This window comes from Octopus bimaculoides, chromosome 11 (genome assembly GCF_046866305.1).
Source record: "Octopus bimaculoides isolate indiv1 chromosome 11, ASM4686630v1, whole genome shotgun sequence".
In the NCBI taxonomy this organism is placed as follows: Eukaryota; Metazoa; Mollusca; class Cephalopoda; order Octopoda; family Octopodidae; genus Octopus; species Octopus bimaculoides.
In genome coordinates, this window is record NC_142938.1 from 17,103,752 (window position 1) to 17,116,141 (window position 12,390).

At 36.1% G+C, this 12,390-nt stretch overlaps 1 protein-coding gene across 8 annotated transcripts in view; it reads right to left on the bottom strand.

The window, feature by feature from the left end:
• Nucleotides 1-4,055: 4,055 nt before the first annotated feature.
• The window catches only part of LOC106880927 (carbonic anhydrase 6), a 58,927-nt gene continuing 50,592 nt past the window's right edge, over nt 4,056-12,390 (bottom strand). For 6 of the 8 annotated variants that reach the window (XM_089359544.1, XM_089359540.1, XM_089359541.1 and 3 more), the window contains 4 exons: nt 11,827-11,919; nt 8,723-8,789; nt 6,120-6,277; nt 4,056-5,018 (listed from right to left, as the gene is read on the bottom strand). In XM_089359544.1, the coding sequence (XP_089215670.1) occupies nt 4,812-5,018; nt 6,120-6,277; nt 8,723-8,789; nt 11,827-11,919 (525 nt within the window). In that variant the 3' untranslated portion in view covers nt 4,056-4,811. Of the gene's footprint in view, nt 5,019-6,114; nt 6,278-8,722; nt 8,790-11,826; nt 11,920-12,390 lie in introns of all 8 variants that reach the window. The other 2 variants (XM_089359547.1, XM_089359545.1) reach the window with 2 other exon arrangements.

The following is a 12,390-nucleotide window of genomic DNA, read 5'->3' on the forward strand; positions in this document are numbered from 1 at the left end:
ATGGAAAAGGGAAGCCACATTAGATAATGTAGTCCGATATACACCATTCCGATAAAGTGAATGTAGAGAATCATGGCTTGAAGGAATTCAGTTTATTACGGATGGGGTGGTGTCAAACACCAATACTAGATAGTTACTTTTAGCTACAATATACATGTCACAGGGCCATCAAAGACAAAACCAATACCTTATAAATGAATATAATCTGAGCTGATGACAGCTTATGAAATATGTTGGAGGACTGATCCTACATTTATATAGACGGAAACTGTGGAAGCCTAGTACATATTATTTTAATTCTGTGGAAGGTATTTTACATCACTAAAAACATTCTAAAACTTTTAAATAAATGCATGTATGACATCGATTATTCAGAACCTAGTTCCAAATCCGTTCTGGATGACCGATTTTTTTCTTGAAGCAGGGGTGGTCACTTTAGTCAACACAGTCTTTAACCCTTTAGTATTTAAACCAGCCATGTCAGGTCTTAATATTTTACCTGTTTCATGTACAAAGTGGCAAGATCAGTCTTCTCAAACCTACCCTACAATGTTTAGAATATGCAGTCACATCATCAAAATTTCAAAGCTACAAGATAATGTATGATTAATTCAAAATGATTTGAATAAATAAGCATTACATTTGGCAGTAATCTGAATGTTAGAGTTAAATGAAATATAGGTGCCTGTATATTAGTATAAATAATACAAATTTATGAATCTTATTGGGCTACACAGGTTGATTGATTGGGCCAAGAAGTACATGTTGGAAGGACTTTGAGGCTGATCCGTCAGCTCAATGGAACAAATGTTGTGAATGGTTGGTTTTTAAAGTGTACTAGCTAATCAGAGATCGTTTTTCAGTAGATGTATGTCAATAAAAAACAAATTTTGGTAATTTTGGCTACACATGCCAAAGCACCGTGTGTCTCAAAAGGGCAGCTAACCTCTATGCTTATACAAGAGTTTTCTTTTCAATCCCAAATAACTATATCAGGCCTGTTTGCACTTGGTAGAAGATTAATGAGAATGTTTCTCTAATATTGTGTTTACATATGTGTGTGTATACATATACAAATAATATGTGGGATGGGTATGTTCGTGTGTGAAGATTATTATACATGTGGTGTATATGTCTATATAGACAAAGATGTGTGTGTGGTGTATATGTCTATATTGACAAAAATGTGTGTGTGTATATGTATGTATAGATAGATATTAATCACGGCCGAAGATTCCTGACAGTCTCTACAATTGTGGTTCTGTCGGTTTACTTTTCAGTTGCTAATATAAACAGGGGGCAGAACTCTTCCTGTAAACCTGTAGTTTTTTGCATACTAGATCTTGTGTTCCTGTCCATTGTCAAAACAGATTATCGTGTCCTCCTGCCAATACTCTAGTTTGCCGTTGTCTGCCAGGTTTAACTACTGTATGCCCACAAGGAATATACAGGTTTATGAAGGTTGACTCTTTCCTCATATCCCTGTCAGGGGTGGCTATACGGGCACTATGCTTTGCCGAAGGCATAGTGTGCAGGGCGCGGTTGTCACTCAGTGCGTAACTGGTACTTATTTAATCGACCCCGAAAGGATGAAAGGCAAAGTCGACCTCGGCGGAATTTGAACTCAGAACTTCGCGGCAGACGAAATACCTATTTCGTTATTGCCCACAAGGGGCTAAACATAGAGGGAACAAACAAGAACAGACGAACGGATTAAGTCGATTACTTCGACCCCAGTGCGTAACTGGTACTTAATTTATCGACCCCGAAAGGATGAAAGGCAAAGTCGACCTCGGCGGAATTTGTACTCAGAACGTAACGGCAGACGAAATACCGCTAAGCATTTCGCCCGGCGTGCTAACGATTCTGCCAGCTCATACCGCTAAGCATTTTGTCCAGGCTGCTAACGTTTCTGCCATCTCGCCGCCTTCAATAATTATAAATAATAAAAGAACTTATTTTGGACCAATGAAGGCAGCTCCCAATGATAAATTGCAACAACAATAAAAAGAATATGCAAAATCGGAACAGGAGTGGTTAAGAAGCTTGCCTTACAACTGTGCGGTTTCGAGTTTAGCTCCACTGCGCGTTACGTTGGAAAAGCAGCTTCTGCTTTAGTCTTGGGCTGATCAATGCTTTGTAAGTGAATTTGGTAGAGGGGAAAGCGTGTGAATGTCCGTTGTGTATGTGTGTGTGTGTGTATGTGAGTGCCCGCGTCCGTGCTTGTTTGTTTTTTTACGTTAATGCTACAGAAATATTTTTTCTAATTTTGGCTCAGCTTTTACGAATGCTGATTTGTTTACGTTTTCGTAACTTGGCGGTTCGGCAAAAGAGATCAATAGAATAAAGAAAGTATCAGGCTTTAAGAAGATGTACAAGGAGTCGATTTGTTCGACTAAAGCCTTCGAGGTGTGCCCCAGCATGGTCGCAGTCCAATGACTGAAACAAGTAAAAAATAACAGAAAAATTATCGATATTACTGTGTTAAATGAGAACAAATGCAGCAGCCTTTGTAATTACGAAGTTTGTACTACCTGAGATCTATTGATTATAGAATATCAAAGTACAAACTACAACGAAAACAAATATACAGAAAGAAATAGAAAATAAGGCATTAATGAAATCAATAACAAAAAAGATAAAACTATCAAAAGAAAGGGAATAGGAAACAAATGCTACAGAAATATTTTTTCTAATTTTGGCTCAGCAGTTTTGTAGGGAGAGGGCATGTTGTTTACATCGACCCACGTACTCGACTGGTACTTATTTTATTTGCCCTTCATAAATAGCAAAAGACAACCCAAGTCAATGAAATGTTTTCTAACAAGCCCAAGTACACTTGTCAACAACACGAAACCGACAGTAAAAAAATGTGGAGACCAAACTGGGTTTGTACTGACAGAGGGGATTACTGGAAGCATGCAAATGCTTTTGTACACCATTATGTCAAACGCGGTTACAGTGAATCACGATTAAAGGAAATAGCAAATGAGATAGCTAAGATTAGCAAAGAAAGTCAAAGCTACATGCATAATTTTAGCAAACACAATACAATATGTGACATAATCCCTTTAGTGATTAACTGGCACCGAAATTTCGCTGGTATTTCAAAAGTGTTGCATGAAAGTTAACAGCATGTTGCGGAAAGTATCCTCGTTTCAAACAGATATTTCCTCAACCGCCTATTGTAGCCCTTAGACAGAATAAAACTATAAGAGATCTATTGACCACTATTTCTGACTCCAAGAAAACTAACATTGGAGTATCTTCACGCTGTACCTTGAAAAACAACCGCAAGAAAGGTAAGTCCTGTTCATTGTGCAACAACATGAGTGAGGTGAATTCCATCAGGAATCATAACAGAAATGTTATGATTTATACAGAAGGTGAGACATGTAGAAATTCTCATTTAGTGTATGCGGCAGAATGCACGAAACAACTTGGTTTATGTTGGTTATACAACAGAACAATTAAACAAAAGGTTTAATGGGCACAGATTCGACGTCAGGCACAATAACAGTAGTTCGACAGAACTTGCCGAACATTTTGTTTCAAACGGCTGCAATTTTGAAAAAGACTTGAAAGTGCACATTCTCAGAAAATATTCTGAATCTGCTACACTTTCAATACTCAAAATGTATGAGGAGAAATAGGTTTGCGGGTTATTAACATCACGCTCTGGCGGAATGGATAAAATGACAGAATATCATCAAATTTATGCAGAAATGTTTGATTAAATTTTCTTTTTCTTTTTCATTTTTCTTTCCTTTTCTTTTCGCTAGTTATAAAATTGAAGCTTAAAAACTGATGATGTCATTCCATCAACGTGTGGAAGCTGGTTGCTCTCGTTCATATTTTAGATCTCAATTTCTATAATTTTGAATTTTTATCACTTTTTATTTTGAACTCGACAAAGACAAGCTTGCTGTCGAAATATTGTTCAACCAATAAGATATCTATTGCAATTGCATCGCGCTCTTCGTCTTGTTTGCTTACCTTTGTAAAGAGTTACGTCAATCTTTTTAAAATATGATAATAATAATAACAACAACAACGACAATAATAATAATAATTATTATTATTATTATTATTATAATGTTTATTGATTTAGGTAAAAGGCTAACAATTTTTAGGAGCGAAGATCAATTTATATCAGTGTTTGACGAGTACTTTATTTTCTCGACTCCGGAGGAATAAAAGGTTCATCTCTGTAAAGAACTTAGAACGTAAATAACCAAACAACATGGCATTTTGTCTGACGTTTTAACGATTCAGCCAAGCAATGGCAATTTTAACACAAGGCTAGCAATTCAGGAGAGGGATTAGCCAAGTACATCGACCCCTGTTCTTAACTTGGGCATCCTTTTATCGACTGTGGAGAGATGAACGAGTAAAGATGACTCCACAGAGATTTGAACCTAGAATATAAAAAGTTGGAAGAAAAACGATGAGGTATTTCCCCCATAACGAGGTATTTTTCCCATACTCAAATGATTTCGCTAGCTCGCCGCTACTTAAGGCCACAAATTTAGGGGTACATTATTTTATCGACTCGAGGGTATACACGTTGAAGTAGACCTAGGCGAGATTTGGACTCAAAACGTAAAGCATTTTGTCCGATACACAACTGATTCTGCCAGTTGTTGATGATGATGATGATGATAACAATCATGGTGACAGCGATATACTTTGGCAGAGACATTTCTCGACAGCGACGGTGAATAAAGAAGCAGCGCTCAAATCATTGTTCAGTTGGTGTGTTGGTGAGTTGGTGATGATCTTTGTCGAGCCCAGAATGTTAAAAGCCGTTACTATTGTAATACCATGACGATTCCTGCTTGACAGAACAGCAACAGTCTAAGTGGCGAAGGAAATAATGCAATAACGGACGTCATTGTCATACAGGAACGGTAGAGCCCTCTGTTGTTGATCGGCTGAAGTGGTCGGAAGTTGTTTCCCAATAATATTCTCGGTCCTCCCGCGCCGTGCTCAGACAACAGAGAGCGAAATATTTCAAGCTGTAATTATATGTAGTGTGCGTGCGTGCGTGTGTGTGTGTGTGTGTGTGTGTGAATATGAGAAGAAGAGAAAGAAGGAAAAGAGATTAAAAATCCAGGCAGATATCAATAAAGCACCCAGCTTTAAACAAATTTGGTTAACTATATCCAACAATCAGAGACCAGTAAATGCAAGTAGAATACACATCCAAGGTAATTCCTCATGTATGACAAGTCGATCCAAATACCATTTCGAAGAATTTCGAGAAATTCAGAGTATTAGACAATGAAAATACGTTTAGAGAAAATCACATTTTTTCAAAGCCGACAATTGTGTTATTATCTAGGTTCATGTGCCATAATTTGGAAATATAAATTTCATAACCATTCTCATTCATTTAAGTATAGAAGAAAAGGTAATTCTACAAATTTTAGTAAATGCATTTGGGATTTAAAAGACAGAAATATTAAGTATGATTTAAAGCGGTCCATTATTAGTTACGCACCATCGTACAATATTGGTAATTCTACATGTGAACTTTGCCTTAAAGAAATATATTAATTGTATTAAATTTTAATGAAAATTTGACAAATGAAATGTTGCCACAAATTTTAGAAGACATTTAAATGTTTCATTTCTTAATTATAACTGATTTTCATATGTTATATAATAATTTTCATAAAAAAAGTTTACTATATTTAATAAAGAGATAACTAATTGTCGTGACATAAAATCTGTTTCTATTTATCGTAACGTAGAATTCCTATGTTTAATTTTTTAATTCTTTCGTTATCAACTAACGTCACCAGTTGTTGAATTCAAAAATAGCTTTTCTTAAGATTATATTTCTACTTCGCGTTCTTTTTGTGTGCGTTCGTGTACTAGAACTATTTCCTTAGTTCACCTTGAATTTAATTAAATTTGGATCACCTTGAAAACGTTGGGTTAACATGTATTTTCGGAAATATCAATTTCAATGATATTTTCGATATCTAGATATGTTAATACAACAGAAACAATTGTCGACTTTGTAAGATGAATTCTACAATTAAAGATGATTTTGTGTGTGTGTGCTGCAAGGTCAATATGCCAACCGCTTATTTTTGTATCTCTTACCATACCTGTCCAGTGGAAATATGAACTGTTTCCCAAAGTATTATCCAGGTAACTCCTTCTCTGCAAGGTGGGAATGTGACACTGCCCCGATAGGTAATAAAACAAGACCGGTTCCTCGGAAGAAAAGCTTCTAGATTCCAATTTTTCACACGATACTGATTATCTGTAAAGAAGATATATATAAGTTTATATAAATAAGGATAAGATCGTTATATATTTATATATTTACTTCCGTCATTATATTCACTGCGGAGGTATTTTGACCATATCACACGAGGAGTTTAGGCGGGTAATTTAGACTGGTCGTGTGCATACGTGCATATATATATGTGTGTGTAAACGTGCGTATATGTAAGTATTCGTATGTTGTATATATATATATATATATATATATATATATATATTTGTATTTATGTACTATTTGTGTGTATTCCACTGATGAGGCAAAACATTTCTTATGCAAACCCAGAAATCCGGGATCTGGAATTATCCAATAATTTTTTGCTAGTTTGTTTTGTCTCTTTGTCTTCTCTCCTAATGCTATATGAACATTTTATGTGGTTTTAAAGTCAAGTTTTGGCTGCTATATCTAGCATGGTGGTATCTTTTAGATACCCTTAATTATAATTTTGATGTCATATATATATATATATATATATATATATATATATATATATATATATATATATATAATTTAGGGTATCTAAGAGACACCACTACGCTGAAAATAGCAGTCAAAGCTTGACTCTAAACCACAATAAATGTTCATATAGCACCAGGAGATCTTATCCTCATTTATATAAATTTATATATTTACTTCGTCACAAAGGAATTCCAACTCTGTTTTTTATGTTTTATTTATATTCTTATAATATTAATGTAGGCTACAGAATATATAGTATATATAGTAAAATGAAACGAAGTATAGATTGTCTTATTGAATAAATGAAATACTGAATATCAAATATTAAAAGACATTATATATATATGCATAAAACACAAAATGAGACAAGAACGCAAAACATCCAGACAGTTAGGCGATACAAAAAAGGGACAACCAAACATCCAGACAGACGATACAAAGAAAACAAGGACGGGTCATTCGGAGTTTTCTTTCCTCAGTCGAGTTCCAGATCATCTTTGCAATTTCAGCTGGTTATACTCGAGATTGCTCCAATCTGGCCAGCCCCAAGGAAAAAATAAGCTAAGTGCATTAGATTCCTTGGAAGAAAGCAGCGAATGTATATGAAAACAAGGACGGAAAAAAACGGAGAATGTTACACAAATACAAATAACAGGACATAACAACAGGTGTCTTTCGACCAAGGACGAATTAAATTAAGCTGGTGTTGTCTATATGTATATATATATATATATATATATATATATATCAATTTAAATAAGAGCCATAACGCAATCCATAATAAAACTTGTTTAATAACCTATGCACATTGCAATGCAAGATCCCGGCTCATTCTGAGATAAGAATATGGAGTTTTGCATCTCTTCAGGGTCAAGTTACATCAATTCACAGCAGACAGCAAACAGCAGACAACATTAATTGTTGTACTTAAATTACATGTGTATAAAAGAGTTATAATCAGGTTGTAACGACATGAACATATTGAAACTGCTTACAATATCGGTTAAGAAAACCGTTATATAGTAAAGTAACTAAGTAGAGTAGTTAACCTAGGATGTTAAGTAGCGACAAGCAATCGACGCTGTAAATTCAATAAAAACCGTTGGACTTTTGAAAGTAAATAAAACGAAGAAAGAAAATTATCTGTTATATATCTTAATAAAAAATGTAAATTGAAGGTCAAAGAGAGGTAAATCTAGTAAATAATATTTTTGATTTATATAATTCACTCAATTGTGAATAATCATATCAAATAATTATATTTATTTTTAAGTTTAGAATAGTTATGAGACTTGTTTTAAGGTTATGTAAACAAGATAAATTAGAAAATATGAATTATAAATAATAAAATAAAATAAATAAGGTTACAAGTCAAGTAATTTATTCACTAGTTAATACCAAGTTCATCCATCCACCCATTATTTCTAGAAGGATCGTTGGGGTAGAGTGGTGAAGTATCTTCTCCATAAGGTCCTATCAGAAGCAACCTTCATTAGACTTTCCGGATGAATTCCCAAGCTTGACCATCTCGTTCGTGGTGGTCTGCTCATCAGTCCCCTGCCGGTTGGTTTAGCTTGAAAAACCCGTCTTTCGATTCTTTGCTGCAGCATTCTAATCAGATGTGCGTAGTATTAGAGCCTTGACCTCTCAGTGCAGTGAAGTAGCGGTTTGACCTAGAGAGACTCTCTGACCTCCAAGCTTCGAACACTGTCAAGTAATGTTACTCCAGAGACTCTTTGGAGGAACCCCGTTTGAGATGCTTGTATTCGTTATGAAAAATAAATTTCTCTAAAAATCTTCGTAGTTGCTATAGCGGAGGTAAGAGAAAGCTGACCCTTTATTCCTGAAGCGGCAAGGAACCGTGTTTTCTTCTCGCAGAAGAAAACCACTCTAAAACTCGCTATCTGTTTTTTAGTGTAGCCCACTATAGTTACTCGGAGTAGATACTTAAAAATTACGATATACCTTTAAAATTTATCATTCTCAAGTTATTGATTATTTCATGAAATGCACTATTTTCAATGACGCCAGTCTGAAAATTAGAAAAAAAAAATGAAAAGAAAAGTTTAAAAGAAACAACTAAAAGTACAATGAAAAGTATAAAACTGATATGAAGTAAAGTTTTATTGTATTTGGATCTTGTGGCAAAAGTGACTAAAAGAGAATACTACAAGTAGCTTTTATTATGATGTTGACCCAGGGCAATCCGTTCGGCCTTTTGTCCAACCATCCATTCAACTATCCATCCGTCCATCCATCCATCTATCCACCCATGCACCCATCCGTAGGCCACGGGTTATGATCTCACTTGGCTTGCCGGGTCTTCTCACGCACAGCATATTTCCAAAGGTCTCGGTCACTAGTCATTGCCTCAGTGAGGCCTAATGTTCGAAGGTCGTGCCTCACCACCTCATCCCAGGTCTTCCTGGGTCTACCTCTTCCACAGGTTCCCTCAACCGCTAGGCTGTGACACTTTTTCACACATCTATCCTCATCCATTCTCGCCACATGACCATACCAGTGCAGTCATCTCTCTTGCACACCACATCTGATGCTTCTTAGGTCCAACTTTTCTCTCAAGGTATTTACACTCTGTCGAGTATGCACACTGACATTACACATCCACCGGAGCATACTGGCTTCATTCCTTGCGAGCTTACGCATGTCCTCAGCAGTCACGGCCCATGTTTCACTGCCATGTAGTATGGCAGTTCGTACACATGCGTCATACATATGCTAGAAATAGATGCCGAATCATCTAACCACGAAAAATATGTTCTCAGTAAAAATTTAGCGACACAAAAGATTGTAAATGGGCAAGACACATAGGAGTCCACTTTTGCTGGTCATTCCTCTTATTTTTTGTATGTAATATAATTTTAATCTTCGGATTTTTTTAATATGCTAGACCACTGGTTTTAATTGATTAATATCAATTTCTACCCTCATTAATAAATTTTAAATAATGATGTTCTCAAACTGGTAAATTAGCTGCAAAAATTTATTAACTGCAGAGTTATTTCCGGACTTAGCGCGCCAGATTGAAGACATTTGAAAGGATACACTAAATGTAATTTGTAGAACTCTACACGTGCTCCCTTTCGGGTGGACGTCTTGTGTCTAGTTCTGGAAATTATATTTTATAAATCTACAGACTACGCTGATGATCCTGCAGATATTTACTTATGTAAATTTTAACAGGTGAAACCATGGTACGTAGGTTAATCGTTTTTTTATTTATTTAGTATTTTTTCATGTGTCTTGCCCTTTTACAGTCTGTTGTGTCGCTAAATTTTTACTGAGAACATATTTTTCGTGGTTAGATGATTCGGCATCTATTTCTAGCATATAGGAGTCCACTTTTGCCGGTCATTCCTCTTCTTTTTGTATATATATATATATATATATATATATATATATATATATATATATATATATATATATATATATATATATATATATATATATATATATATATATATATATATAACAGACAAGCAGTTGGTATCAGGTTAGATTATAGCATTTATATATCTAAGTATGGGTGTTCATCATAAGGAGGACGGAAGTAAGACTATATGCAGACAATATTTTACACCTTATTTCAAGAACAGATGCGCAGATGGTGCATTTCCCTGCAAACGATCCGAAAGCGACATTAAGGCAGTCATCTACTCCATCATCAGAGGAAGAATGAAATAGAGCATTAGTAGCGAGCTTTGGTCTACTACAAGTGTAAGTGTAGAGGAAGTTAATATCCCTAATTTTAGTTGCAGTTCAAGTTGGAGTTTTAGGCAACAAGGTAACCTGAGCACTAATCGTATGGACCTATTACTTTACATCATCAGACGTTATATTACCTCTGTGTGTGTGTGTGTGTGTGTGTGTGTGTGTGTGTGCTCTCTCTCTTACACTTTTGTTGTTTCTTACTCTCTCTCTCTCTCTCTCTCTCTCTTTCTCTTGTTTTTCCTCTGACTAGGTAACCAAGTATCTCCTTTACATCAACACACTTGTTTCTGGCCTCTTTCTTGTACTCCTCTCTCACACTCTATCTCTCCTCTCTCTCTCTCTCTCTCTCTCTCTCTCTCTCTCTCTCTCTCTCTCTTACTGGGTAACCATGTGTCTTCTCTATAGCAAGACACCCATTTCTGCCTCTCTATTTCTGTTACACTCTAACCTTTCATCATCTGATACCAGACCACCTCTAATACCACCTTTGTTGTGGCAAGACACCTGCTTCTGTCTTTTTGTCTCTTTGTCATACTCTAACTTTCATCCTCTGACACAAATGCCTTTGTCCCTCTCATTATTCCTTGTCTTGCGAGTTACTTGGTTACCATGCCAATGCTAGTGCCAGGTTAAAAGCATCCAGTCCACACTGTAACGTGGTTGGCGTTTGAAAAGGCATCTAGCTGTAAAGATCACGCTAAAACTAACCTCACCTGTGCTAGTGCTATGTGAAAAGCACCGAGTCCACTCTGCAGAGTGGTTGATGTTCGGAAGGGCATCCAGTCGTAAAAACCCGCCAAAACAGACACATTAGCCTAGGATAGTTTTTCTACCTGGTCGGCTCCTGTCAAACGTCCTACCCATGCATGCATGGAAGACGGACGTTAAACGATGATGATGATGATGATGATGATGATGACGGTTTTAAAAATATCAGATTAACACCTATCTTATGGAAGATACGAAGATTTTCCATCTGGTTTATGTTAATCTGTTTGAAGTTATATTTCAGATCATTTTTAATTTTTAGAGAAAATTTTCAAAATAATGAGACTGTATCATGAACTTATTCTTAGATTTTTTTATATGTATGAATATAAACACACACACACACACACACACACACACACACACACACATAGAGGTAAGTGTTTGTGTATGTGTATGTATGTGTATATGTATGTATGCATGTATGTATGTATGTATGTATGTATGTATGTGTACATGAGTATGTATGTATGTGGAGTGAGAGAATAGTGAAGAGAGAGGGGAGTGGGAGAGGGGGAGTGTGTGAGAGAGAGAGAGAGAGAGAGAGAAATGCAAAAAGAAAGAATTCTTACCTGGACGAAGTAAGCAACTACTACAAGGCTGTGTCCTTTTTTCCAGGCCAATTGCTCAGAAGTAAATTTATAAGAATAATGGTAAATTTGAACCTAAATAGAGAAGGAATGATGGCCAAATAAGGAGGAATTCAGTTAGTGAATCAATGGTTACAATTTTTTCTTTTAAATAGAATCAGCTGTGGATACATTGGAAGGATTTTGCATTACAGTCGTGCTGGTATCATCGTTATTATCTTCTTTGCACACTTAATCCTGAGACAGTCGTGCTGTTGGAGGGGCAGAGCCCTTAAGCTAGTCTTCCATCGGGTCCTGTCAGAAAAACCACCGTCTCCAAACGATCAGATTGTATCCGCAAGCAAGACTAACTGAGCTTCTGCCCTTAAAACCAGCCTGGCAATCCTTTCTCGAGACGTTCTTATCAGGCGTGGCTATATGGAAAGAAGCTTGCTTCCCAATCACATGGTTCCAGGTTCAGTCCCACTGCGTGGCATCTTGACTGAGTGTTTTCTACTATTGCCTCGGAACGACCAAAGCCTTGTGAGTCGATTTGGTAGACGGAAT